Below are 27874 nucleotides of genomic sequence, written 5' to 3' on the forward strand. Positions count from 1 at the left end.
CGCTTTATCTGGGGCAATGGCTTTCACCCATCCCCTTTTCTGGATGACTCAGTCTTTGGCATGCGAGACCGGGTCGCTTTCCGCTTCGTCGGTCTGGGTTCTGTATACCCAAACCTTCTGTTGGTCATGCTACCTATCTTTTTTTAGTATCCTTTATGTATCCTGTTTTTCTGTTGGCGTTGGGCACGCGTGAATGAATAGTCCTGTTATCTACCAAAAAAGATCAAAAAAGGTGAGCGAGGGTGATTCTCAAAGATGTGATAGGGCAGCGAGGTTTGCCATCCCAAAATCTCTATTCTTCTCGTCTGTTACAGTGTCAAACGGCATGGATAATTACTATTCTTCACGGTATAAGCGAAGGCTTTGACCAGGTATGTGAAGAACTCCTAAAATTATCCGGCTACTTCAATCCTCCTCTTGAAGCTTTTTATTTTTTATTTTTTTGGTAAAAACCTATTGAAGCTACGATAATGAAAAAAACAGAAGCATTTTTACTTGAGGAATGATTCTTCCAATTTGGACTCATTCCTCTTTTACTCTTTAACTCCTCTTCGGGACCACGCTAGTTTCATGTGTTTAGGACTCCATGAAAGCAAATCCCGTGCTGCGTAAACGTGTCTGCAATGTAACGAAGGGTTAGCTCAAAGAATACCAATCAACATGATATCATTTTTTTTTCAATTGGACAACCTAATATGATACTTTTATCTCATAAAAGAGAGGATTTTTTTTTTTAGGGGAGGGGACCAGGGTGTTAGGGTGTGCACGAAACCAACAGAAAAAATACAGAAAATATCATACCATTAATTTTTTTAAGTTACAATCTATAAATATTTACAGATTATCCAGATAAACAACCGAAGCAATGAACTTCAGTGTAGAAGATTAGCAATGAACTTCAGCCTAGAAGATTACTACTGCGTCAGAACATAATCAATCTATACAAAAAAGATAAAATCCTCCCAATGATCCTCCTTTGGATTACATTGCATAGCTAATTTGACCACACATGAATCAGTCCTTGCTTATTACCGGTGTAGATCTCATTCCGATCCTCATCATAGAATAGGGCTGTAACATCTTCAAGAGCTTCTTGAACAGTGCTCCGGATAAATGACCTCCCCCCAGTTCTGCCTCGAGGGCTGATTTTGAGGGTGGGCTCACTCGACGAAATCTTTGCAATACACCTCCCTGTTAAAATGTTGCTCATATTGATTGATCCAACTGCACAAGCTGCAAAATAGGCTTCTTAAGATCAATGACACTAGGAATTAATCTAAAATGAAATTAATCCGAAAGAAGAAAAAAAAACCCCCAAAATTCTAGTTCAATGGAATAAATTGGCATATCAACCTAGTTTGAAAGATATAAATATTCCCACTTCCAAATTCCAAATGCCAGATGACAATTCTTACAAAGAATACAGATGCTTTCAATTATCTGGGAGGTATGAATGAAACCATCCAATCTAATGCAGTTGAAAGGTAGAAGCTGGATTATTAATAACTAGTTTCTCTGTGTCTCTCCATTGATCTCACACTTGGGCCAATTGATCTCTTACCTTCGGCACTTAACTGGATGGGTTCATTGAACATGCCACATCACAGCCAAGATAGTATATATTGATATAGCATTGCTCCTGGAGGTAATAACTAATTGGAAAGTATGTGAAAAGTAAAGATGCAGGGATAACAGCACGTACATTCACCATCATCCTCAGATCCTTCCTCAGCCTTGCAATAGGAAATTATGAGCTCCTGATCACTGGTTATGTAGATGTTGTTTGTGTTACAGTCAGGGTGCCATAGCAAGTGATCTTCAAAAGATGTAACCAGCTCTCCTCGGAAATTCCACACAGCGACAGTTCTATTCCGAAATGTCAGGAAGAGGTGGTTCTCATACAGGAATATGAAGGCAGATGGTGTCATGAACTCTGCCCGGTCAACTTCAATCAGCTCTGCGTTCCTCACCTGCTCAAAAAGCTAAAAAAATTTTAACCAGACAAGGGGAAAGTATGGGAACACAGTAACTAGCATCCACAAGGCACACATCTGGCGGTTTCAGGGTTCAAGATGCAACCTCCAACAAAAACAAATGGATGATGATAAACCATTCAATATATCAGGTTCTGTTACCCCCCCACCCCTCAAAGAAACATCCCCTATCTTCTTAACCACGTAAAAGAATGTTAAGGATTCCATGGTTTGATCAGGCTACTTTTGTTCCAAATAACCAGTTGAATGATGGATCCCAACCCCCATACCAGGCCCCAGCATGTGAGCTAGAGTGCATCTCCCCATACATGCAAATGTATGCACTAGAGAAACAGAAGGTGCTCACATCAAGAATTTGAAGGTTCTCATTATCTTGCTTGACCAAAAGCTTCTCATTGAACTGCTCGATAAAATCGACCTTCTTATTACGGTGTAGGAGGTGATTGAATGATTTCAACACTGTTCCATCTTCAATGGAGAGTATCTTCAAAGGCACACATCCAGGGGTTCTTTGGAAAATTAGCAGCATAATTCCTGGGCTGTCATCCACAAAAGTATCATCCAGGATTCAGTTAACTGTGATGAAATTTGATAGACTGGCAACAGGCCCAGCCTAAGCACAGCTCATTAGAAACTGTCTGCTTAAGCCTAGCATTGTAACCTGAAACATCATCTATTGAACTTTAAATCTTCCTTTTGCTTTTCATCATGGGACTACCCCCTTTCCTACACCAGCAGAAGGAAGCATCTATATCATCCACCAGACAGTACAGTTCTTTGGTTTCAATTAGTCAGAGTGAAATACAATATTTAAGAGAATGCCACCCGGTTGCGCGGCGCACACTGCCCCTGCGCCCAGACACAGGGGCATGCAAAATGACCACCACACCCATGGTCATTTCCATCTTTCCAGGGGGTGCAGCAGTCATTACGCGCGCCCCTGTGTCTGGGGGCAGGGGCGACGTGTGCTGCGTGACTGGGTGGCTTTCTTTGATTCTTTCTCCCTACAATATATATCTTCTTCTTTTTTTTTTTTTTTTGGGGGAAATGAAATACAATATATAACACTTTTGAGACCATTAATGAACTTAAATCTGGAATGTTGTTCAACCCTCTAAATAAAACCAGTGGACGAAATATTTCAGACAAACTATGCTCCATGCAATACCCATGAAACATAGTATGGATCTACACTACTACTACCAACAAGTGTGAAACTCCATCCACCTGAACCTCATCAGATACTTCATATGATCAATCCCAATAACACCTTGCCATGTTTCAGGAAAAAGGGATATTTCATACAGCAAAAAGAGGTACAACTGTAATTTTCTAGGATTTCTGAAGACAAATTATCAGAAAAAAAAAGGTATACACCAGAAAAATACAGCTCAGACTTCCTTTGGCCGCAAAGCAGCTTAGTCAGGCTGAAAATTGCAACAAGTGGAGAACCATTTGGCCGACCATCTCAGCTATCGCACACCGAAAAAAATTCTTAATCTATATGCTGCAGTATCTATAATGGGAATCTGGGCAGGCCAGGATGACACTAGGCACAGCCAAAGTTTTGACTACTGAGACAGGAATTTCTCAGCCTAGCATGGCCTATCAGGCCTCCAGTCCCCAGCTGAGCCCTGCCCAACAAGCAAACTGGCTGTTGCCACCTACAGTCATGGAGATATCTCTCCCTTTTGTTTCATTGGAAGAACATCAAAATATTAAATAAAGATACAGAAGATACAAGTACAAACCTGATTTTGATCTCCTGAATGTTTTTATCAGATATTGCGTACAAGAAGTTGTAGTTCTTCAGGTCAAACACCTTGTATATTCTACACAAGTTTGCACCAAGCAAGAATGTCAGATTAAAATCGATGGATATTAAGGGAAGTCTTTCATAGCACAACACTCTAATCACCATCCATATGCGCAAATTCTAAATTAGTACACATTGACAAAGGAACTTCAATGCCACGGAAGTGACTGGACTGCAATAACTAAGCGGACTTTCAAAAGAATCTCTTACCCATCCTGGGCTGAATACGTCAGAACTTTTCCATTAACATCATCAAATTCAACAAAACCGGGCCATTTCAGCGACTCTGTTTCGAAGAGTGGGATTCCAGCATCCAGTTGGTTTCTTCTAATATATCTGTGACAATTTTAACCAATGACATTGTTATAGATACAAATGCTGGGGTGGGGGGAAGAAAAGCATAAACCCTAAAGTGGGACAAGTACTTCCTTCCTGCTGCCTCCTAACTCTGCGAGATTATATGACCAGACAAGCAGGGTACTTAAGAGGGTGGTGGCTAAGCCTTGCCATCTAAGGGCATCGGGTTTTGAGGAATATAACAAGTTCCATCAAGATACAAAAATCTGGTTTAGAAATGCAGGGAAACGAGATTCTCAGTCCAAACTGCTGGATGAAGTATGAACTCTGTACGGTACAACTTACTGCAGCTATATTACAATTATAGCAGTATTCTCATGGACCACTTGACCAGACAGACAAGGATCAGAACATCGGACCATCAACCATGGTGTGAATTATATTAAAAAAAATCACAAGTAGCTCATGTAAGTAAGGAGCCTTGAACCCCATACACCTACATTTGTGATGCAAGCCCATAAATCGCTGTGCCACCAATTATGTCTTAAAAGCTATTGAGCATCATATTTTGGATTTCCCTTATTTATAACAAAAATAACCTTATCTTAAGCTTCTAGAAATCAGATCATTCAGACTGCTAGACTATCAATCCCTACACATATCTGTATGAAAGGGCTCAGTGCCACCCTTTTAAGGGTTCCTGATGCAGGCATAGAGGCAGCAGTGGAAGACGTGGAAGTCCAGCTCAACCACCCAAAGATCCTTAGAAGATCTGAGAGAATAAGAGCCCAACACGGCTAATTGGATTCTGACTGCAATCAAGGATCCTTGCTTGGCTGATTTGGAATTGATTGCAATCAAGGATTGATTGGCTGATTTGGTATTGATTGGAATCAAGGCTTGATTGGTTGATTTGGTGTTGATTGCAATCAAGGATTGGTTGGCTGATTTACAGTTGATTGCCTGATAATCCTATGCTTAATTAGTTTTACCTAATATGCTATGTTTTTATTTAGTATGTTCTTATTTTAGTAAAACTCAATCGTAGGCCTAGGAATTGAGATTGGGCATTGGGAATCCTATAAAAGGATCTACTGTAATAAGGCAAGGGAGATTATTGAATAATATTGAATTTGACCTCCATTGGAGAGTTTAGAGGAACTTGCGAGTTCCAATCTTGTGATTGAGTGTTCTTCTTCCTCCTTGACCCTGCTCAATCCTACCCTTGGCACAAGGCTGCTCCATTTCTGGTATCAAAGCCAAAGCAGGGTGCAACGAGTATGTCTCCCAAGCGTAGGGGAGATCACACTAGTCACATAGAGGACGTTACGTTGAGAGACGAGAATGCTCAACTATGTCAACAGATTGCTGCAATGAATCTTGAGATGGAGCGTTTGCAAACCTCATCTTGTCATTCCAGTAGATCGGATAACACCATAGGCAGTCAATCACCCTCATCGAAAGATGAAAGGCGTGCTTTTGCTACGAGACCACTACGACGACATGCTCAGGAGGAGCGAGAGGTCGAATGGTTTCGGAAGTTGAAAGGCGACCACACAACTCCAGCTGAAAAGATCAACCTTGGAGTGGAGAATTGACAACTTTGCCAACAAGCTACCGACGATCGATTAGTCACCCAGGTTGATTGGAGAGAACCTCCTAAGTTTGACAAATACCAGGATGAGTACGTCGACGAGCATGGCGGTTTTGAAAGCCTTGAACCTGATTCTATTTTAGAAGCACAACACGGTGAGCCAGCATCATTAAATGTAAGTGATTGTTTTCCTTGCAAAAAAGCAGTCCCAACTCCCAACAACCACTGATCTTCCCATTGAGGAGATCACCTCTCAAGCCTTTGATTTGGTTCCATCATGCATATCAGTTTTTGTTTTTGGAGATTTTTTCGTGAAGGAAATGATGAACACGGCACCATATCAAGATCAATATTTGGAGTGTTGCAACTGTGCAACTGTGCAACTTTCTTTTACTTATTGGTTAACAATGTAGCGGAGAAGACGAATGGAGACACGTTCCAATGGATTGACATTATCAATATGTATGATGATCCGTATTTGGCCGTTATTTCTTTCCCGTTTGTACTTCAATTTGTTCACGGTATACACATTGTCAACAAGCCATATTTTAATGCCTCATTTCTTCAAGCCGTGAACATCTCAATTGCTATCGCCATCAAATCTGAAGTTGAGTTCCAAATTTTATTATATTCAATTGGAGATATCATTATCACCAATGACTTTATCTGGATTCCATTTGATCCTGGTAGAAGGCGAACATCTGAAGATGGTGACTTAAATTCGAGGTTGAATTATTCTAAACCAGAAGGGAATGATGCAGGCATAGAGGCAGCAGTGGAGGACGTGGAAGTCCAGCTCAACCACCCAAAGATCCTTAGAAGATCTAAGAGAATAAGAGCCCAACATGGCTAATTGGATTCTAACTGCAATCAAGGATCCTTGCTTGGCTGATTTGGTATTGATTGCAATCAAGGATTGATTGGCTGGCTGATTTGGTGTTGATTGCAATCAAGGATTGGTTAGCTGATTTACAGTTGATTGCCTTCTAATCCTATCCTTAATTAGTTTTTACCTAATATGCTATGTTTTTATTTAGTATATTTTTATTTTAGTAAAACTCAATCTTAGGCTTAGGGATTGAGATTGGGCTTTGGGAATCCTATAAAAGGATCTACTATAATAAGGAAAGGGAGATTATTGAATAATATTGAATTCGACCTCCATTGGAGAGTTTCAGAGGAACTTGCGAGTTCCAATCTTGTGATTGAGTGTTCTTCTTCCTCCTTGACCCTGCTCCATCCTACCCTTGGCACAAGGCTGCTCCAGTTCCCATATCATAGGTCATCAAAGTCAGAATCATCCAGATTGTATGAACACAACCATTTGATCCGCTACACATTAGGGTTGTGGTCCGGTTGCCCAGAGAAAGCTTATTATTGTGTGGTCTCTATGCATAGTTCACCAATGAGAACTCCTAGATGGAGTACTGGGGTCCATCAAACAGCAGGGAATCCAGTATATAGACCATTTTTATATATTCTGTTCATAGACAAACATTATCTCAGATACTCAGGCTACAAACTCACCTGTACGGTTTTGTAAAGGTTTCTTTTTATCTTAACCCAAGTCAAAGGCTTGAGAGTAAAACAAGCACAAAACATAAACATGAGTTTCTTACTCGATAGGAGTAGTTCTGCACTTCAATGAGCTAAAGTGGTCTGAAGCAAAAACTGACACCGTAATGAGTGACTCGTTGTTCTTGTTGTAGAAAAGACTTCTGATCACCTCATCAGGACTAATATTCAGGAAGCATAGACGTTTATTGGTTGCTGTGAAAAGAGAACACCACATGCAAATAAGTCAGTATAACACACATAACTAAACAAGGAATTGTACAAGCACAATAATTAAGAGATCATATACAGGGGTCCCCACATCAGGAGAGGACTGAAACTAGACTTCTCTCTGGGACATTTGTAATGGACAGAGCCGGGGAAAGGGGGGGTTCACTCTCCCTGATACTTCCCCCTCGATTTGATATATTAGATAAAGGAATGGGGCAGGACAATTGTGATACCCCCCCCCCCTTCTTTAATCTGAATTTTGATGGAATTTTGGCTTTGTAGAAAATATAACACTTCACAGGTATTCATTTCTTTTAGATATTTTAAAAAAATAAAAATAATAGTAGTACATATATATATGATTATGCATCAAAATTCCTTTTAGCTCTACTACATCACAAATGGGATTTTTTTTTTTCACGGCAGCAACCTAGGTGACTTGATTGAACCACTAGGAGGGCTATTTGACTAATCAAGGATATTGGACAGATGAATAATTACCTGGTCAAATTTGGGACTACCTCCGACATTGCCAAACATGGATTTGATTATTGCACTTGTCTTCACTCTCATTGAAAAATAGGACTCAGGGACACGCCGGGGGGGGGGGGGGATACATACTTTAACAAATAGCTAGTAGAATTTCTTTTTAATAAATTTGCAAGTTAAAATAAACTGAAGAGCTGAACACACGGAACATTTCTCATCTCCAAACAATCATTCAAGATTCCAAAACAGTGGTTTGTGGCAGGGGTCTATTTATGGAATAGTAGACCCTAGGAATAGAGGACAGAGAAGAATACAAACAAAAAGAAAGGGTAAATTTGTAAAATAAAAAATAAGCCAAAGTTAAAGTGTTAAATGAATATTTTCCCTTTCCTTTCTCTATGTAAAAGAAATGGTTTTCCCTTTTCCTTCGTCTCGCCCAATACCGAGAGTGGTGGATGGGAGGGATTGCAGCAGCAATCTGCGATGTCAATGAGTTCATCTCTCTCTCTAAGGGATGCCTGAAACACAGCTTTACAGCACCCTTCATTTTTTTTATTTTTCTTTTTAACAGAAGAGCATGATCTCCCCGGACATGCAATTCGGAGTGACAAATCTGGGTAATATAGATGAAGAGAGGCAGTGGTGAGTTGCTCCATCTAACACAATGTTTAATGCCCTTTTAATCTCCACTACATTGTTTTCTTTAACAAATTTAGACTAGCAGTCAACCCATCACCAGTTTTTAATAATATCAACAATAATGTGTCTCTGTAGCAATTCTCATTGGGAAATTATTGTAAGATATGATAAGAATTACACACGAGAAATCAATAGAAAGAAGGTTATATAACATATGGCAAAAGGTCTTTTAGAAACCCATCCAAAGAAGCTTCTCCATATATGGCTACCTAGTGGTGATGCAGTGGCATCAGACATTAATACCGAATGGAAGCTGATGCACAAGCTTGGGAGGCACATACGGTGCCGGTGGCAGTCCAATGGTGATGTGTGATGCAGATAAGTCACCTAAAGGGCTTATTTTAAGGAAAATAAGCTTTGGGTTGGGTTACATAGGTGTTGGGCTTTTGATACCATGGGTTTACTTTGTAATTCGCCAATTTAATGAGTCTAAAATATGAGTAAAAAGTAGGAAAATGGGATTTACTTCATTAGTTTAGTTAAGAGTCCTGTTTTGAGTCTGTTTCTTTCATTATTTTAGTTTCCTAGTCAGTTTATATAACCTTATCAGTGAAGGATTATGGCCTTGTACACGAATTTGAGTCTGTTTTTAAGTCTTCTACGTAAGTTTATAAGGGGCTACAGCCATATACACGAATTTGATTAATGAGATTGAGAGGGAAAAAAAAAAAAACATAGCTTTGTGCTTTGCTCTGTGAGAGAGTATGGTGAGATGCCATTGGTGAGAGACCAAAATATGGTGAGAGGTCGTGGGTGAGAGTCCCAGGAGAGAGTGGGATTGATGTAGGTCCAAGCACTAGGAAGAAGAAGAAGCCTTGACTTGGCTGTTTTGTGTTGGAGCCTTTCTCTTTTTTTCTATACTTAGTTTTTTTTTAGCTCTTAGATTGAACCGGTCCAACCAATGGTCCAATTTAAGTGACTCTTTCCTATTGGCTGCTTTTGTTTTATTTCTATTGGCTCGTAGAGCATCTTTTATATTTTTTTGTTTAAACTTTGTTTTAGTCTCCCCCCTCCATTATTTTAAGAGGGTGGAGTTGTTTTGTAACTAGGAATGTAACTAGGAATCAGATCTGGGATTCCTAATCCAGATCTGAATATCTGTAAGGCCTTTGGCCCTTTTAAAACTATAAATAATAGCAATCGTGGGCAGGCTCCCCCACTATTTCCTGCATAAAATTTTCCTGCTTTTCAAGCTTTGTTGTTGCCATCGTGCTGCTGCCTCTGCTCCTTTGTGAGTGGTTACATCCTTGTGGATCTCAAGGCGGTGAAGGGTAGGTGGACTCCTGCGACTCCTTGCATTGTGAAGATCGGGAGGTCCTTTCAAATCATTCAAGCTGCTGCCATTGTTCCTGCAATACAGTGAGTTTGAATCTGTTTTTTTATTTAAACTTTCTTCTACTCAGACCTAATCTACAGTCCCCTCCATCCATCAACTTAATTCTCCATTAAACCTGCACTCCTACCTCCACTAGGATTCCCCCATAACTCCAGGTTTAGCCTTCACTTTCAAACCCTACTTCCAGCCTACATTCCCCACATCACTCCCCACACTCGACCTTAACCCTAGCCCTTAGTCTCCACTTTAACCCCTCCATTGCCCCACTCCATTAAACCTAAAAACCTGCAACTCGATTCTGCCCAACTGCAGAATTTTAGAACCCTTCCAAACCCTAATATTCTTATGCCATTAAAGCCTCCTAAACCTGCATATTAAAACCCTCTAAACCCCATTACCATTATTTAACCCTAACCCTAATTAGCCTAATCTGTCCCAATCGACCAGCCTTGTTAGGTAACCCTATTCCCCTGGCTCCTAGTGGGACTTCTCCTACCTAGGACTACATCAGGGATACTCGATCCAATCCTATCCTTCTTTTCTATCTTCTATTTTCTTTTTTGTTTCTATTTCAATCAATTTCGTTGTGTGATCTGCTACAAGTTCTTCAATTGTTGACTAATATTTTGAAGACCAAATCAGCATTAAACTTTATTCAAGAAGATCCTGCCTGGGGCTAGGTCATTCGTGATCCAGCCTTGCATCAAATGGGCTGCAATTGACCTTTGGGTAGTTAGATTTATGGGTTGGGCCTTTATTTTTTGGGGTTTCGTTGTAATGAACCAAATTTATAAGCCCATAAAGTAGGGATAAAATTAGTACACGGGATTAAAAGTTCAATGTTTGAGTTAGATTAGAATACTTAATAGCTAGATAGAGTTCTTGATGAATCTAGGCTGCATGCCAAGAAGTACAGCCGCAAGTGTAGGGATTCCCCTACACCAGCACTACTAGAGGTGTAAGGATTACCCTACACAAGTAACAAATCATGGGCTGATGTTGAGGTTTATTTTATTTCTTTTTATTATTAGGCTTTTATTTTCCTAGTTATGTTTGGGTTGGACTCCTAATTGGGAATACTAGTTAGACTTTACTTTCTATTTTGTCTCAGCCATTAGGCTATATATACAAATATCAGCTCTTGAGAGCTCCCCACGATTTGAATGAATAGAAAAATTCGCTTGTTCAATTGTGAAATCCTGAGATAGGATAGGTGAGAAACCCATTCCCTTCCATCGATCTCAAAATTTTAGTGTTTTCAAATCTTGAAACTGCCCTAATCGATCTCAAGGAGTTCTTCAAGTTTGCTGGAATTTCTCTGCAAGTTGCTTGCATCATCCTCTTGGGCATTCTTACCAATTTTCGAGTTGCTGCCAAGATCAATATCAATCATCACAGCAGGGGCCAATCCCCCATCATCGAATTCAGGAGAAAATTAGGGTTTTCAAAACCCTGAAAGGCTGATCGATCTCTCTTCTATCTGTTCAGATTTTGCTCATTTATTTGGGGTTTCATCCTACATCTAATAGGACCACTCAATCCAATTTGCAGCTTCAACAGGTTACCAATTTGAGATCCCCTTGTTCTGTTTTGAGTTTATTTACTTTATTGAGTGTGTAAGTGTATTAGAAGTCATTTTACGAGTCAATTTAGGAATGTTAGGCATTTATATATGTAATATGCCCCCATCAATTAAAGATGATTTGAGTAAAGAATATGTGGTGGAGGGCCGGTTAGGATAGGAAGAAATTTGAGAAAGGGATATCTGAGTTGCAGGGGAGAGGGAAAATCGCATAAGAAGAGGGAGGGGGAGAAGAAGATTGCACAATCACTCTGGCCACATAGGCACTCGCAGATTACTTTTTTTTTTCCCACTTGATGAAGCCCTAAGAGGGGAAGGGAAGACGGTGGGGGTTATTTCCAATTTGAATTTTATTGAGTTTCTAGTTTAGTTAGTCTAAGTTTTAGGAAGTAATTAAGTCTATTTTTTTGGGTTTTATATATACATGTGTAACTAACGATTGAAGCAGATTGAAAAGATGAATTGAAAATCAAGTTTAATTGTGCCTGCGTGGTGTATGGAGCGAGCTTCTTCCCCCCCCCCCCTCCCCCTTCTTCTTCTTTTTCTTCTTCTTATGTGATTTCCTCCAAGGGTGTCAATTGGGTACGGAACCGGGTATTCGGTTCGGATCCGGTTCGGTTCCAAGCAATGGTAGTGAGATCCAGATCCAGACCAAGTCCCGGAACGGTTCTAGAATTGAATACTCTATCTGTTTCTGGACAGTTCGGTTTGGATCTGGTTACAATCCAGTTCTTGTATTCGGTTCTTATCTGGTTACTATATCCAATTTATGTTCAGTTATGCCATTTGGTTCTCGTTCGGTTCTGATATTCACAAGACAAAGCAAAGCAAAAGTTTGAGATCAAAATATATGACTTACTTAAGTAAAAGAAATATTGATAGAATATTTTAATTGAAGGGTTAAGTTAACCACGTAATAGTCAATTAGAGTCTTTTAAACCTAATAAAATATTAGGGTTTTCTGTTAATTTTTAAGGCGGGTATTCGGTCCAGAACCGGATAGATCCACCAAATAGGTGGGTAGACCCGGATATCCGAACCGAATTATAAAGACATTTTCAGATCCAGGACTTTCACCATATTAAATTCGGTCCGGATCGGAACCGGATATTCGTTCCGGATCCGGATTCGGTACTTGGTTACTGGTTACTCATTGACACCCTTAATTTCCTCTTCCCCTGCAACTCTGGTTCTTCCCAATTCCCCCCCTCTTCTCCTAACCGGCCCTCCACCAGCTGTAAGGTGCACAAGTTGTCGATCAACACTTCACTATTCCATTCTTCAAATCTGAGTTCTAATTGGGCAGTTACATGTACTTAATAAGAAAGAAACCCAACATGAACAGAAACCTACTCTAATTTGGAAACTCAAATCAATTAGGAAAAAATATCCCAATAGCCATCTCCCACTTAAGCTATCAAAATAAAATATTGCATGTTAATCCCAAAATAGAAATAAATAAAACCTAAAATATCCTACTAGCCCAAGACTCAAATTGAACCCAGATCGTTGACATTAACATCAAAATCTTTGTACACAACAACCCAGTCAGCTAGGAATAATAGTTACATTCATTATATAGTTACACCATAATAGTTATACAAATCATTATGTAACTTTTGCTAAAAGAGACAATTATCTTATCAGTATATAAAATTACAATTATACTTACCAGGCACAATTTTAGATCATTTAAATACTAAAAAAATACTTCTCGACTTCATCGTAGGTATCTTACACTGCATCATCAAATAGTGCAAACAAACTGACCAAAAAATTTTCCCAATATTTTTGACAGATCTCTGGTATGTCTAAAATGTATTCCTACTAAAACAAACAGAACCTGATTATAAAATCAAGAGGAGCCCGGCTACTTACTACGATTAAAAGCCGCACAGAGGCCAGACTGAGCAAGAGCAAATATAAGATCCTTGGCCGCAACAATCTCTATAATTTTGGATCTCTTTTTAAGGAACTGTAGCCTCAGAAATAAATGAGCTTTTGGATCATATGTATCAAACTCCTCCTGAGACAGCAGACATGAAAAATATATTTAAGTAGGGGTGTAAATGAATAGTCAAAATCTGTTTCCGTATCCGTGTCCGTATCCGTTTAGCACTATCCGAATCCGTCCGATAGCTAATCGGATGCGGATGCAGATGCGGATATAGCACTATCCGAGCCGAATCCAATCCGTTTACAACCCTATATTTAAGGGGTGAACAACATTTATGACAATACTCTATAACTTAATGAAGATTAACAACATGAAACAAAAAAACATTTCCAAATATCCTTATTTCCCATAAAGTTCTGGAAATCTGCTGGACATTAGTCTTCATACTACAAAGATGGAATTTCACATTAAGACTCAGTTACAAGGATAGTACCACCTATATAAAATAAATAACTCATGTGAAAAATGCTATCATTAATTGGAATCTCTGACTGTAGGCAATAGCCTAGAGAAGACACCTACTTGTTCATAACCAATGTTCTCATTATGATCTCTGTAACAAAGAAGAAGAAGAAGAAGAAGAAGAAGAAGAAGATGGAGAAGAGAAGAAGAGAAGAGAGAGATCGATTGAGAGCAATAAACTCCCTCACGATTTCTGTGTGAGTAAATCGTGAGGGGGGCAGTCTTATTTATAACCTTAATTAATGAATTACAAGTAAACTGCCCAAAATACCCTTAAGACAATGAAATAAACTAGAAATATAAATAAGACTAAAACACCCCCAGAAACCCTATAAACTCTAATCGACAACTCTTAACACGCCCCCTCAAACTAGAGCGTAGACATCACCAAGATCCAGCTTGGAACAACCACTCAAGAACTGAGGTCGAAACAAAGCCTTCATAAACATATCTCCAAGCTGAAATTGGGAACGAACAAAGGGAGTAGTAATTAGCTTCTTCTGAACAGCATCTCGAACAAAATGACAATCAACTTCAATGTGCTTGGTTCGTTCATGAAAAACAGGGTTGTTGGCAATATAAATGGCAGCTTGGTTATCACAGTACATCTCCATGGGCTGATCACTAGAATAACCAAGCTCACAAGCAAAAGAACGAACCCACATCAACTCTGCAACTGTATGAGCCATAGCTCTGTACTCAGCCTCAACACTGGAACGAGCAACGGTGGTCTGTTTCTTACTCTTCCAAGTAACCAAATTACCTCCAAAGAAGGTACAATAACCTGTAGTCGATCTTCTATCGCCATCAGAACCAGCCCAATCAGCATCAGAGAATCCAATAATACTGGTGTGACCATGGCGACAGTAAACCAGCCCCTTACCTGGAGCACCCTTGAGATAGCGTAAAATACGACAAGCAGCATCCCAATGTACTTACTTAGGTGTCTGCATGAACTGACTAACTACACCCACAGCAAAGGAGATATCAGGACGAGTAACAGTGAGGTAAATAAGTTTACCAACCAGGCATCGATACTGATGTGGGTCACTAAGTTCCTTGTCATCAGAAGTACCAACTTGACATGTGGATCCATAGGAGTATCAATAGGTTTGCAACTCAACATTCCTGTCTCATCAAGTAAATCAAGTACATACTTCCTCTGGGACAGGCTAAGACCTTGAGAACTGCGAACAACCTCAATACCAAGAAAGTACCTGAGGCTACCCAAATCCTTGATCTGAAAATTATTATGCAAATATGTCTTCACCTGTGCAATCCCAGAAGCGTCATTTTCAGTAACAATAATGTCATCAACATAAACTACTAAGATGACCACGTTAGACCTCTGACGTCTAACAAAGATAGAGTGATCAGAATAGCACTGAGAGAACCCACAACTAGCCATAACACTGCTAAATTTATCAAACCACGCACGGGGAGACTGTTTCAGTCCATAAATGGCCTTATGAAGGCGACAAACCCGGACACTATCCTCCCCCTGAGCAACATAACCAGGAGGTTGTTCCATGTATACCTCCTCCTGTAAATCACCATATAAGAAGGCATTCTTCACATCCATCTGATAGAGAGGCCAATCAAGATTGACAACCAAGGAAAGCAAAATGCGAACAGACTTCAACCTCGCAACAGGATAGAAAGTCTCGAAGTAGTCGACCCCATAGGTCTGTGTAAACCCCTTGGCAATCAAACGGGCCTTGAGTCGCTCCACAGTGCCATCTAGATTGTACTTAAGTACACCCAACGACACTTAACAAGATCCTTACCAGGCGGTAGATCAACCAACGACCAAGTCTTACGAGAGACCAAGGCATCCATCTCCACATCCATAGCAGTTTTCCACCCAGGGTGGGATAAGGCAAGCGTATAAGAGTGGGGAACAAAAGTAGAATGTAAAGCAGCAACAAAAACACGATGATGAAGTGGGAGATGGGAAACAGAAACATAATTGGCCAATGGGTAAAGAGAGGTCTGAGTGCAAGTGCGAGTACCTTTCCTCTGGGCAATAGGGAGATCATCAACGTCTAAAATGGGATCCACAGGCAAGGAGCCAGCTGGTGGCGGTGGAGAGGCAGCCTCAATAGGTGGATTTGGCAGTGGCAGCGGCTACTGTTGGGTACGACACGTGTAGACCTTCTGATGCAGAATGATCACCAAATAGGGCTTATTTCTTTAGAAATAGGCCTAGGGTTGGGTTATATCCATGTTGGGCCTTTGTTCCCAAGGGTTTTTTATGTAATAGGCCACTTTAATGAGCCTAAACTAAGGGTACTTAGGTTGCATACGGGATTAACCCAATACTTAGTATTTTTATGTTTTTAGATTGAACCGGTTTAGATTTGGACCATTTGGTTGCATCCAAGTGGTTCAATGGGTCTAATTTAAGTGAAGTGTTCCTATTGGTTAATAGGCTCTTTTATCCTATTGGCTAATATGGAATCTTCTTTTAATTAGTTGTTTTTAAGTTAGATTCTTTTATTTTAAGTTAGTAGGGGTAGTTAGGACATTTTAGTATTTTAAATTAGTAATTTGACTTTGATTAGATCCCTTCCACGATTTAAGTGAGGAGGAGATTAGATTGTATGAGGATTTGGCTTAGGCCTTTAATTATAAATAAAGGAATCGTGGGAGGCTCCCCCACAACAGATTTGAATTTAAAAAAAGAGATTTTCGTGGCTGCTTGCTGCTCCTTGCTCTTCAAGAGTGTGTGCATCCTTGTGGGCTTATCAAGGTGGAAGGGTGGGTGGAATCCTGCGACTCCTTACGCCGTGATGGCTGAGAGGCTCTTTGTGAAGGTGGTTCTATCCTTCAATGCTGGATTTACTGCCGTGGATATCTACTGTAAGTCTACCTATTAATTTCTGTTTCATCCTTCTTTCCCCTTCCCCATTCGATCCTCTTTTTATTTCTATTTGTATTCCATAAACCCTAGCCAATCTTAACTCTGCCCAGACCTGTTCCCTCATTAGATTACCATCAAAATCAGGCTACAGCCCCCTTCCTATGTGCCCTCCACTCAATCCAGCTTTGGATCCCATCCATCCATCACAAACCCTAAATTCTTCTTCCCCATTAAAACCCTAATTGGCCCAAATTCTGTCTAGACTGTCTCAATCGACAGATTACCTTCATAATTGGATCGAACCTTCCCCCAAGTCCCCCTAACACTCAACCTAAACCCCAGCCCCTGAATCCTACTGTTAACCCTAGTTCTAATTATTTTTCTTGATTACAAAACCCGAAACCCTAAACCTAATTTCTGCAGGAAATTAAAACTGATCCAAATTCAGATATTTTTATACCATAATGACCCTCTAAACCTGCAGATTAAAACCATATAAACCCCATTCCCAAATTCCCATCCTAAACCCTAATTTTGCCCTAAAACAGCCCCTAATCAGCCCTAAACAGCAGGCTTAACCAGAGCTTGATTCTACCTGGCTCCGAGTAGGATTATTTCCTATTCTAGGACTACATTACCTTCACCTGCATGGGACCAGGATTTGCAACCAATGGGATAGGAGGAGGAACATGTTCAGCCACAATACGATCAACCCCACCAGTATCAAGAATAGGACCCACACCAATGGAAGAAGCAGCAAAATAAGGAGAGTTTTCGAAGAATGTAACATCAGCGGAAACAAACTGTTGGCGAGAGATGGGATCAAAACACCTATAACTCTTTTGGGTACGAGAATAACCAAGAAACAAACACTTGACAGCCCTAGGAGATAGTTTATCAAGACCAGGGCGAAGCACATGAACAAAACATTGGCAACCAAATACACGAGGGGGAAGAGAGAAAACAGCTCGATTAGGAAAAACAATATTAAATGGAATTTGATCATTAAGAACAGAAGAAGGCATACGATTAATCAAGAAATAAGCGGTTAAAAGTGCATTAGCCCAATAGAGTTTAGGAACATGCATATGAAACATCAAGGACCTAGTAATGTCTAACAAATGGCGGTTTTTACGCTCTGGCACACCATTTTGTTGAGGTGTGTAAGAGCAACTAGTTTGATGAATGATGCCATTGTCAGAACAAAAGGAGGAAACCTCACGTTGAACTATCTCTAGGGCATTGTCAGTACGCAAAATTTTCAAATGAACACCAAATTGAACATGAATTTCATTATAAAATTGTTTGAAAATAGAAACAAATTCAGATCTATCCTTCAAAAGGTACAGCCATGTCATACGAGAATGATCATCAATAAAACTAACAAAATAATAAAAACCCAACCGACTCTTGACCCTACAAGGGCCCCAAATATCTGAATGGACTAACTTAAATAAGACTCTGGACTCAAAGGAAAAACAGTACGATGATGTTTGCTAAGCTCACAAGCTTCACACTCAATGCGGGAGACAGATTTGCAGCTAGGAACAAGAAGGCACAGCTTGGATAAAAAAGGATGTCCTAGCCGACAGTGCCAATGTAAAGGAGAAGTGTTAGAAGAAGTAGCAACCGCTGCCGTAGGAGGAGATGCCAAATCAAAGTAATAGAGGCCACCCTTCTCATGTCCTCTACCAATCGTCGTCCTTGTTGCAAGATCCTGAAAGACACAATGAGAAGGATGAAAAGTTATAGAACAATTCAAGGTCTTAGTTAATTGACTAACAGAGAGAAGATTAAGAGGAAGCTTAGGAACATGAAGAACATTAGACAAGGAAAGGTCAGAAGATAAGGGGATGTCCCCATGACCAGTAATCGGTATAAAGGACCCATCAGCAATAGAAATCCGAGATGGGACAGCGGACTGTGTAAAAGATGAAAATAAATTGGGCTTACCAATCATGTGAGAAGAAGCACCGGAGTCAATGACCCACGGAGAAGATGAGGAGGCGAAATATGTAGTAGATGTACCTGAGTGGGCAAGAATAGCTGTAGATGTAGAGGAGGAAGCCTCAAGTTGCTGCACTCATTGTAATAGTTGAGAAACCAGGTCATTGAAGGAACTACCATCATCAGTTGAAGACCCATAAGTAGTGTCAGAAGGTGGCACAGGATCAGCCGCTCCATCAGAGACTGCAGCGTTAGCAAATTGTTCACGTGCCCATTGTGGTTTGCCATGTTTCAGCCAACATTTTTCAACAGTGTGGTTAGGACGACCACAATGAGTACACCATCGAGAGCCACCATCACCAGAGGGGGTACCAGCAGAATTTGAAACAGCCCCACGACTACCATGACCACCATGACCAGCCCCACAACCACGACCTCGAGAAGAGAAGAGGTACCCCCACCACCACGTCCTCCAGTAGAGATAAAGAGGGCAGAATTATCCTTGGAGATAGGAGTTGGATCAGACTTCACCACCGAAGGAGAAACAACTCTCTGGATCCGACAATATGCTTCATTCATAGATGGAATCTTCTCCCCAGTCAATAATTGGCTTTTGACGGATTGAAGATCAGGATCCAATCCAGAGAGAAACTTAGCAACCAAAAACTCAGATCGTTGGGATTTAATTATAGAGGCATCGGTGGAGATAGGCTGGTACACATTGAGTTCTTCCCACATTCCCTTCAGTGAACTATAGTATTCGCCAAGGGACTTTCCTTCTTGCTTGAAAGAGCAAAATTTCTCATACTGATCATAAATGCGAGACAGATTAGTATCTTGAGAATAGCTTTCCTTGAGTTCTTCCCAAACACCCTTGGCAGTTTTATGAAACATAACATTAGAGGCGATGGATGGCTCCATGCTATTCCAAAGCCAGCAAAGAAGGGTCGCATTTTCTGCCTTCCAATCATCATATTTTGCATCGTAGATGGCGGTGTCATAGTGAGGTAAGACATCTTCCGCGAGCAATAACATAAACTTCAAAAGCTTGAGACCAAAGCAGATAGTTGGAGGCACCATTCAGCTTGATTGTAGTAATCTGAATATTAAAATTGTCCGTGGGAGGCTTAGAATCAGCCATTAGGTCAAATAATATTGTCACAAATTACCTGGGATGGATAGAGAGCAGGGACAGCCAACAATAATGAAGACAAACCAAACAGTCGATTTCAGTCCAAACCCAAATTAGGGTAAAAATCGACAACTGCAAAAAGGGGGCTGAACAGCCCAAAAACAATCAATTGTTGGTGTAGATAACCACGAAATAATGAGGAATAAAAATCCCCAAACCAGCAGCCAATATGGAGAAGAAATCCCAGGAGAAAAAAAAGGAGTCGATTCTCACAGGGTTTTGAGAATCGATCACTTCATGCGGCAGAAACTCGAACAGCACCAGCCACAAAAGGCACAATCATTCTTCAGTAAAACAGGGAGCCCTAGTCCTTCATTAGGGTATGACTAGGGTTCAAACAGGAATGTACAGCATCTGGTTGCTGTAGACCACGCTAACAGAGCAAGATGAAGGAGAGGCCTTCAAAACAGCAACAAACGAAAATTCTGTTGATCAGAATTAGTGCTCTGATACCATGTAACAAAGAAGAAGAGAAGAGAGAGATCGATTGAGAGCAATAAACTCCCTCACGATTTCTGTGTGAGTAAATCGTGAGGGTGGCAGTCTTATTTATAACCTTAATTAATGAATTACAAGTAAACTGCCCAAAATACCCTTAAGACAATGAAATAAACTAGAAATATAAATAAGACTAAAACTCCCCCAGAAACCCTGTAAACTCTAATTGTCAACTCTTAACAATCTCTAAAGTGGCATAGCATCTTAATGTAGAGAAGAAAACACAGAACTGATGTAAGAACTACTTTCTCTCCAACCCCCCACCCCCACCCCTACCCCCACCCACCAAAATAAAATAAAATTATCCGTCAAGTCTTTTCAACAAACGATGCCCACAGACACACATGGAAGCATGCACACAAGTAAATAGGAAACCCAAATAAATTAAAGGCAACTCTCCTGTAGCACACCCAAGATGAGCATCTTTCCAAGTGCTCATCCTTCACATTACCTATAGTCATAGTAGTGTTCTTGAAATTCATCCGTAAAGCAGTAATTCTTCCAAAACCTTGAGATCCTACTAGGATGTCTCACTTCATGCACAGAAGACCTTAAGTATGGTTCATCTATCGGTATCAGTATATTTTATATGTATATTTTTGGAAATTACTCTTTGGCCGGGTAAAGAGTGATCTGAGTTCCCGCTATTCTGGAAGGCGTAGATCAGCAGGTATTCCAGTTGGGAAGTTGAGCTATTCCCTTTCTGTCTATACCTGTACCAGGTAGCAAGCTACTGGTCCCTGCGGAAAGGAAAAAGAATTTCACGTTCTTCCTTTCGGGAAGGGAGGCTTGTCGACCTATTGATTGCAGCTTTCTCCAGACCTCCGGAAAAGCACCAAAAATCATGTGCAACCCTAAACTGTAAGCCTTGTCAATAACCGTTACGTTCCTAGCGTATTGGTAGAGAGTTATTCGGGTAGGGAAGTTTTAATAGGGAGTTATAGAGTCATGGTCATAGTGAGAAGTTATTTGAAGTAGTGGATTGAGTAGGAAGTTCTAACCACTTGTAATTCATATTTATAGACGATAATGGAAGTAAGATGGATAGTTTGGGAAAATCCTACTCTATTATTTCTCTTTTTTCTTATTTTCTCTTTAGATTATCCGTGCACATAACAACTTGGTATCAAAGCCGGTTATGGATCAAATGGTGGCAAAGTTGGAAGGAGATGTTCGTGCACTTCAAGGACAACAACAAATCTTCTCAAAACTCGACGGGTAACAACAAATTCTTTTGAAACTCACTGAGTTGTTCAAGAGATTGAGTCCTCAACCACCCCCCCCAACACCGAGTTTGCGACCGGCGTAAATCCAGAGCCAAATTAAACCAGTAAGTGACGTCTTCAACGAATGGAAGCTCAAATTAGTAATGTAACACCTAGCCAAGAGTGGATGTTCAAGCAAATGCAAGCGCATCAACTCTATGATACAATGTTTGACTACCAATGACCCTTGGAAGAATATTCTGCTAATTAGAACGGCTATGGACAACTTCCTAATAATGGAGGCTATGAGGAACTTTTGGATGCTTGACTCGACAATGTCACGGGCAATTGGGAGCAAATCTATCAATTTTTTGGCAGGTCTTTCCCATATGATCCTGGTCTTAACAGGGTTGTAAAGATAGAGCCTCCAGTCTCAAAGTTTTGACCTTGCGGACAAGGTCTGATCTTAAGGGGGGAGGAGTTGTTACATGTCTAGCGTATTGGTAGAGAGTTATTCGTGTAGGGTAGTTATCTTGTGTTTATTTGGGCTTAGCATTGTATGTTTGAGGTAGTTTTAATAGGGAGTTATTGAGTCATGGTCATAGTGGGAAGTTATTTGAGGCAGTGGATTGAGTAGGAAGTCCTAACCACTTGTAATTCGTATTTATAGATGATAATGGAAGTAAGATGTATAGTCTAGAAAAATCCTAATTTATCTCTTGAGGTAACTTGAGAAGAGGTCAGCTACCTCCAAATTACACCAAGATGCCCTTGCTTCGTCCGTAAAGCAAATCCCTATTTTCTCTCTCTCTCTCTCTCTCTCCACTTATTATCTCTCTTTTTTTTATTTTCTCTTTAGATTATCCATGCACATAACAATATCATACTAAGAACCTTCACCACTAGAATGAAGCATAGGCAATAGTAGGTAAACTTGCCTCAACTAGGGATGTCAACCAGTCAGGTTCGGTCGGGCCTAAACGGGCTTTACCAATTCCCCTCCCCCTGCACCGTGACCGCCCAATTAACTAATCGGGCTTACATTGGGCAGGCATGGTACTGTTTATAATCGATCAGCCGGTTTCCGGACTTTAATCGGGCTACCTATAGTTGGGCTAAACTGGCTTTAGTCGGGCTAGTGAACATTTTAACTCTAAACTGGCTCAAAATGGGGCACAACAGAAACTGTTTTTTTAATTATTTTTAGGATTGCAAGGGTCAAGCAATGTTTAATTTGTTGGCCCATTACATTGAAAATCATTGGCTTATTGAGCCATGGAGAGGGTTGGGGCTTTTGATCGATTTTGATTTTGGGCCTTAAGGAAAAATTGGAGTCATGGAGACTTTTGGGGTTAAAATACGTATTTCAAACAGGCCTAAAGGGTTGGGCTTAGGCGAGCTAAAGGGGCCGGGCTTAAGCGGGATCGTAGTCAATTGGGCCGGTTGGGCAACCGACAGGTAAGTGCCCCGCACCGGAAATGACCAATTATAATTGGCTCGGGCTTGAGCCTGGCACATTTATTAAACGGGCCAGGTCGGTTCGAGCTTTAATCAGTCGGCCTCGGTGGGTCTGCTGGTGCGGGCCTGAAATTGACACCCCTAGCCTCAACCCTCAATCGCTATGCTAGAACCTCACAATGACAAGCATTCACCAGAATTGAGAACCATATATTGGATATACACTTGTACAATCATATATCTTTATTTTCCATACATCTCTAAATTCATCAGCTTAATGAGGAACCTCCATGTACAAGATTATGCATGCTTTTACAATTGATCTCACGAAAATGTCCTCCAAAACTTTTCCCAGATCTTCAACTCAAAGCATCCACTTGCAATTACCACTCTATCAAGAATCTATCAACCTTCTACAATGTTCCTTGGTTTACACTCAGCAACTTACCAATCATGTCCTATCATCCGATAGCAAGAATTTGGCCATGCTTTATTTAGGATCACCTCAATACATATATTTCTTTTTTCTTAATTAAAAAATAACTTCTTTTTTTATTCCCCCAAAAAATGCAAGTTTGACCTCTCCTCCTCCCCTGGTATTTTAAAATCCCCAAATTACCCCTGGTTCCCTCCCCTTTCCTCCCTTATTCCCCTCCCAGCAGCCCAGCTCCGCCCCCACCTCCTTTTACCCTGCCCTTTGCATCTCCTCCCCCCACCCCCGCCCGCCCCTCCATGCCTCCCCCTCCCATCCCTTTCACAATCCCCAACCCCACCCCTTCTCTCAACAACCCCCACGACCCGCCACAACCCCTCAGTTTGTTGTCCCGCACCCCGTCCCTGTTCTTCATGTTAAAAAGGGATGGAAGGGGGAGGCAAGGAGGGATGGGCATGGGTGGGGGGAGATGCAGAGGGCAGGATAAGGGGTGGTGGCGGGCCGGTGCTGGTCTGCTGAGCGGGGAATACAGAAGAAAAAGGGAGGGTGCCATGGGTAATTTGAGGGATTTAAAATACTGAGGAAGAAGGAGAGGTGGAACTTGTATTTCCGGGGGAATCAGAAAAGCAATTTTTTTTTTGGGTCAATAAATAATTCCCCCAAAAATAGGGAGTGACAGTAATTCCCTCCCCCCAAAAAAAGGAAGAGAAAGTATGATGCTTGCCCCATCCTATGAAATTTTTCAAACATTTACGTCAAGTCCTCCCTCACTATGTTCTCTCGTTATTCCATCCAGACCCCATGCTTCATTCTCATTTTCACTTCAAAGGGTATCAAAACCTCCAATTTCTCAAAAGGCTTCAGCAAAACCTCCCAAAAGGTACATTAATAAGTCAGCCCAAGCACACCCCTTTAAAAGTGCAAGGCTTTGTGGTAGAATGACTGATACAGCATGCCACTTGGACAGTACAAGGGCAACAGAGTGGCTGAAACACCCTAAGCCATGGTCTTTTCTAGGAGGCAATCTTTATCTTTAGCATCCAATTGTAGTGCCTTACTCTGTTAGGAGAGTTCCAGCTATTGTTAGTTTCTACTTTCCTGTTCTGTTGCTAGTTTCGATTTCCTGTTGAGCTAGGAGTTAAGATTTAGAGTTTCTACATAGCTTCTATTTCACGCATGAAACAAGAAATATGAAATTTATTCCTTGTAACCAAGTTTACCATGGAAACCCAGTCTATGAATACAGGTGTTTGTAGCCCTTGGAGGCACTACAAATAATGAAAGCTCTGAGAATTCTCTCCAACCAAGTAATTCATTGTTTGTTGCTTGAGGTGGATTCCTCACAACTAGTGAGAATTCCCTAGGTCTTTGGTGGACTTCTATTGGGGTTAGTGTTCTTCTCTTTATCTTCAAGTTCAAGTTCAGTTTCAGAAATATCAAGTTCCGCTTAACCAGACCAAGAGGTAAGTTTGTTCTTATTCTCTTCATTAGCTCAAATCTGATATCCAATTGCAATCCCCTGTTCTCCTGCTACTGTTATTAACTAGAATACTGAACTTCCTTTTAAGTTTCGACATTTTAAGTTTTGTATTAGTTTTTCACATCAGGTCTGATCATCCTGTCCAAATTTTTATTCCTTTAAATACCTCTAGCTCAAGGGGAAAAATCTCTCTAATCAGTACCGCATGACAGAGGAAGGTTCAAGGACCATTCAAATTGTATCTCATATCTATCGGACTTGGGGTTTCCAAGACATTGATTTTTTCCCTAAACCCTAAGTTGCAGTGTCTGCTATTTCTGGCTTTTCTGATAAATTTCTTGCTGTTTTTTGGGTCATCCATAATTCAGTACAGTTCCAATCAATTGTTTTTATTGGCTTCTTGGGAATTTTACATGTTATCTGTCTTATTACAAGTAGACTCAGCTTCCCAAATTCCATCAAGGGTTAGGGTTAGGGTTAGGGTTAGGGTTAGGCTATTTGTTCACTTCAATGATGACACTATAGTTGCTGATATATCCCTTTCCTCTACTAGCATTTCCTTGTCTACTTGAATTATACTAGTCATACTGTTATTATTCTTGCATCGGCATACACATTACAATATATATGTTTCTAATTGCCAACCCTGATCGACAAAGTCCTTTTCTTTCATGAATAAAAGCCACCAGTCCTTGAATTTTCCACCAACGTATTTCCTCTCCATTGACCATTCTAACTTCCCTGCCCAAATTCCATCAAGCGTTAGGGTTAGGGTTAGGGTTAGACTATTTGTTCACTTCATTGATGACACTATAGTTGCTGACATATCCCTTTCCTCTACTAGCATTTCCTTGTCTACTTGAATTATACTAGTCGTACTATTATTATTCTTGCGGTATACACATTAATATATAGAATGTTTCTAATTGCCAACTCTGATCCACAAAGTCCTTTTCTTTCATGAATAAAAGCCACAAGTCCTTGAATTTTCCACCAACGTATTTCCTCTCCATTGACCATTCTAACTTCTAGTGAATCCCCCTTCCATATTCTCAGTACACCCCTCTACTTGAGTTAAGGATTCCACCCAGGGTTTTAAACCGGAATCGGTTCCTACTGATTACCAATTCAGATCAGATCGGAATCGGTCCGATTAACCCTATAATTGGCCTGAAAGGGTAGACATCGGAGATTCTCGGTATGAATGTTCAAATTCCAATTCAGAGCAGCAAAAATCGCCGATATGAATCAGACTATTCCCGATTCATCGATTTTTTAAACCCTGATTACTCCACCTAATTATCGATATCTGAAATATATACTTTCATGTCTTTTTTTCTTCTATCATTTTCAATTCCAGTGAAACAAAGAACGTATCTAACATGTTTAGGACCTATGTTGACAAATTGTTGGTTGAAGTGAGTAGGATTGCGCCCAGTATGGTTCAAAATGGTGAGAACTGCCTTACCCAAAAAAAATTACATGTTCCTTCATAGCAACTGCACATCAATTGTAATACTCGTATTGCAACTCGTCGGTAGTTCAATGTTATTTCCAAGCAAAACAATCGAACTTCCGAGTTGAAAGAAATTGAGACTAGGGTTTTAGTCTAAACAGCAGGGCGTTAAATGAGAGTCGGCAGAACCGTAGAACCATATAACCTTAACTATACTACCAATATAAGAATTATGACTAACCTACAACACGAAACAGTAACGTTTAGAGCAATAACCAGAACTCCAGTGAAAGTTAAAAGATGAACACAAACCCCTGCATTAGGGTTTTACCGGGACCGGGGGAACAATTCACAAAAGGGAGCAAAAGACAACGGCACGATGAATAATTCGACCAAAAAAGGCAGACAATAAAAACTGCCGTAATTCACGAAGCTGGACTCAATAACCTTTGACATCGAATCCGATTATGGCCAATTCAACCGAATGAATGAATGGAAAATCTAACCTGGAGTTGATAATTCCTAAATTTTTCTTGAGAACTTGAGGACGCCCCACGACCCATATTCCGTAATCCCCCGATTTCTCGCCGCTGAAGCTTCTTGACGGAGTTGCATAGTTCACTATCCCGAATCTTTAGCACTGAATCCCAAGTCTTCGACTCTCGCACTCGTTTCTTGGCCGTGACTCGAACTCGAGGCCTAGGAAGCGACTTCTTCCTCTCCATTATGCTTTCGCTTTGCCTCGGCGGTCGGAGACAAAGCTTGAGGGAACCAGGAAATCAAAGTCGAAGTCTGAAGCGAATAGCTCTAATGAACAAAGTACTTTTTTCTATGGCCGTCGACTTAGGATTTCTCTTCTCTCCATTAACTCAGGGGAGGAAACCACCGAACATGAAATGGGAACTAGGAACTAGCAACTAGGAAGTGTTAACTAAAGCAAGTCCTCCTGGATCTTCTCTTCCAGTCCAAAGCTCCAATCCAAGCAGCTCGATTACCCTTTTTTATTGTTTTTCAAGCCCTCGCCACGACTCCGGATGTATATATTACCGTCCCCCAGAAAAAGCATGACACGAGTGCATCAGTGTGTCAGATACTTGGCAACCGTCTATGGTCAACGTGGTAACGTTTGGGCCTCCAACTGTGCGACAGAGTAATAATCGGATTAAAGAGTGCCAGCGGAACGGTCAATGTTCGTCCTAAGCGAGTCCGGACCAGGAATGCTACCCTTGGTTCAGGCCCAACCGGTTCAAATATACGGCTATTGATTGAGTAGCTTGTCACAAGCGGATCCGGATCCTCCACTTCCGAGCTGCCCCTATTTTCGTGTGCTC

At 40.7% G+C, this 27874-nt stretch overlaps 1 protein-coding gene across 3 annotated transcripts; it reads right to left on the reverse strand.

The window, feature by feature from the left end:
* Nucleotides 1-882: 882 nt before the first annotated feature.
* LOC122654561 lies at nt 883-27477 on the reverse strand. 3 transcript variants are annotated; one of them, XM_043848694.1, is made up of 8 exons: nt 27050-27477; nt 13471-13618; nt 7321-7471; nt 4021-4146; nt 3746-3826; nt 2341-2533; nt 1703-1970; nt 883-1245 (listed from the first exon to the last, which is right to left on the reverse strand). In XM_043848694.1, exons 1-8 carry the CDS (start codon nt 27266-27268, stop codon nt 995-997), a joined length of 1437 nt encoding a protein of 478 aa, XP_043704629.1. In that variant the 5' UTR covers nt 27269-27477; the 3' UTR covers nt 883-994. The 3 variants fall into 3 exon arrangements, with proteins under 3 accessions (XP_043704629.1, XP_043704630.1, XP_043704628.1); XM_043848695.1 differs by having other exon boundaries at nt 883-1233; nt 1703-1982; XM_043848693.1 differs by having other exon boundaries at nt 1703-1982.
* Between the last annotated feature and the right edge of the window lie 397 nt (nt 27478-27874).

This window comes from Telopea speciosissima, chromosome 3 (assembly GCF_018873765.1).
Source record: "Telopea speciosissima isolate NSW1024214 ecotype Mountain lineage chromosome 3, Tspe_v1, whole genome shotgun sequence".
Taxonomy (NCBI): Eukaryota; Viridiplantae; Streptophyta; class Magnoliopsida; order Proteales; family Proteaceae; genus Telopea; species Telopea speciosissima.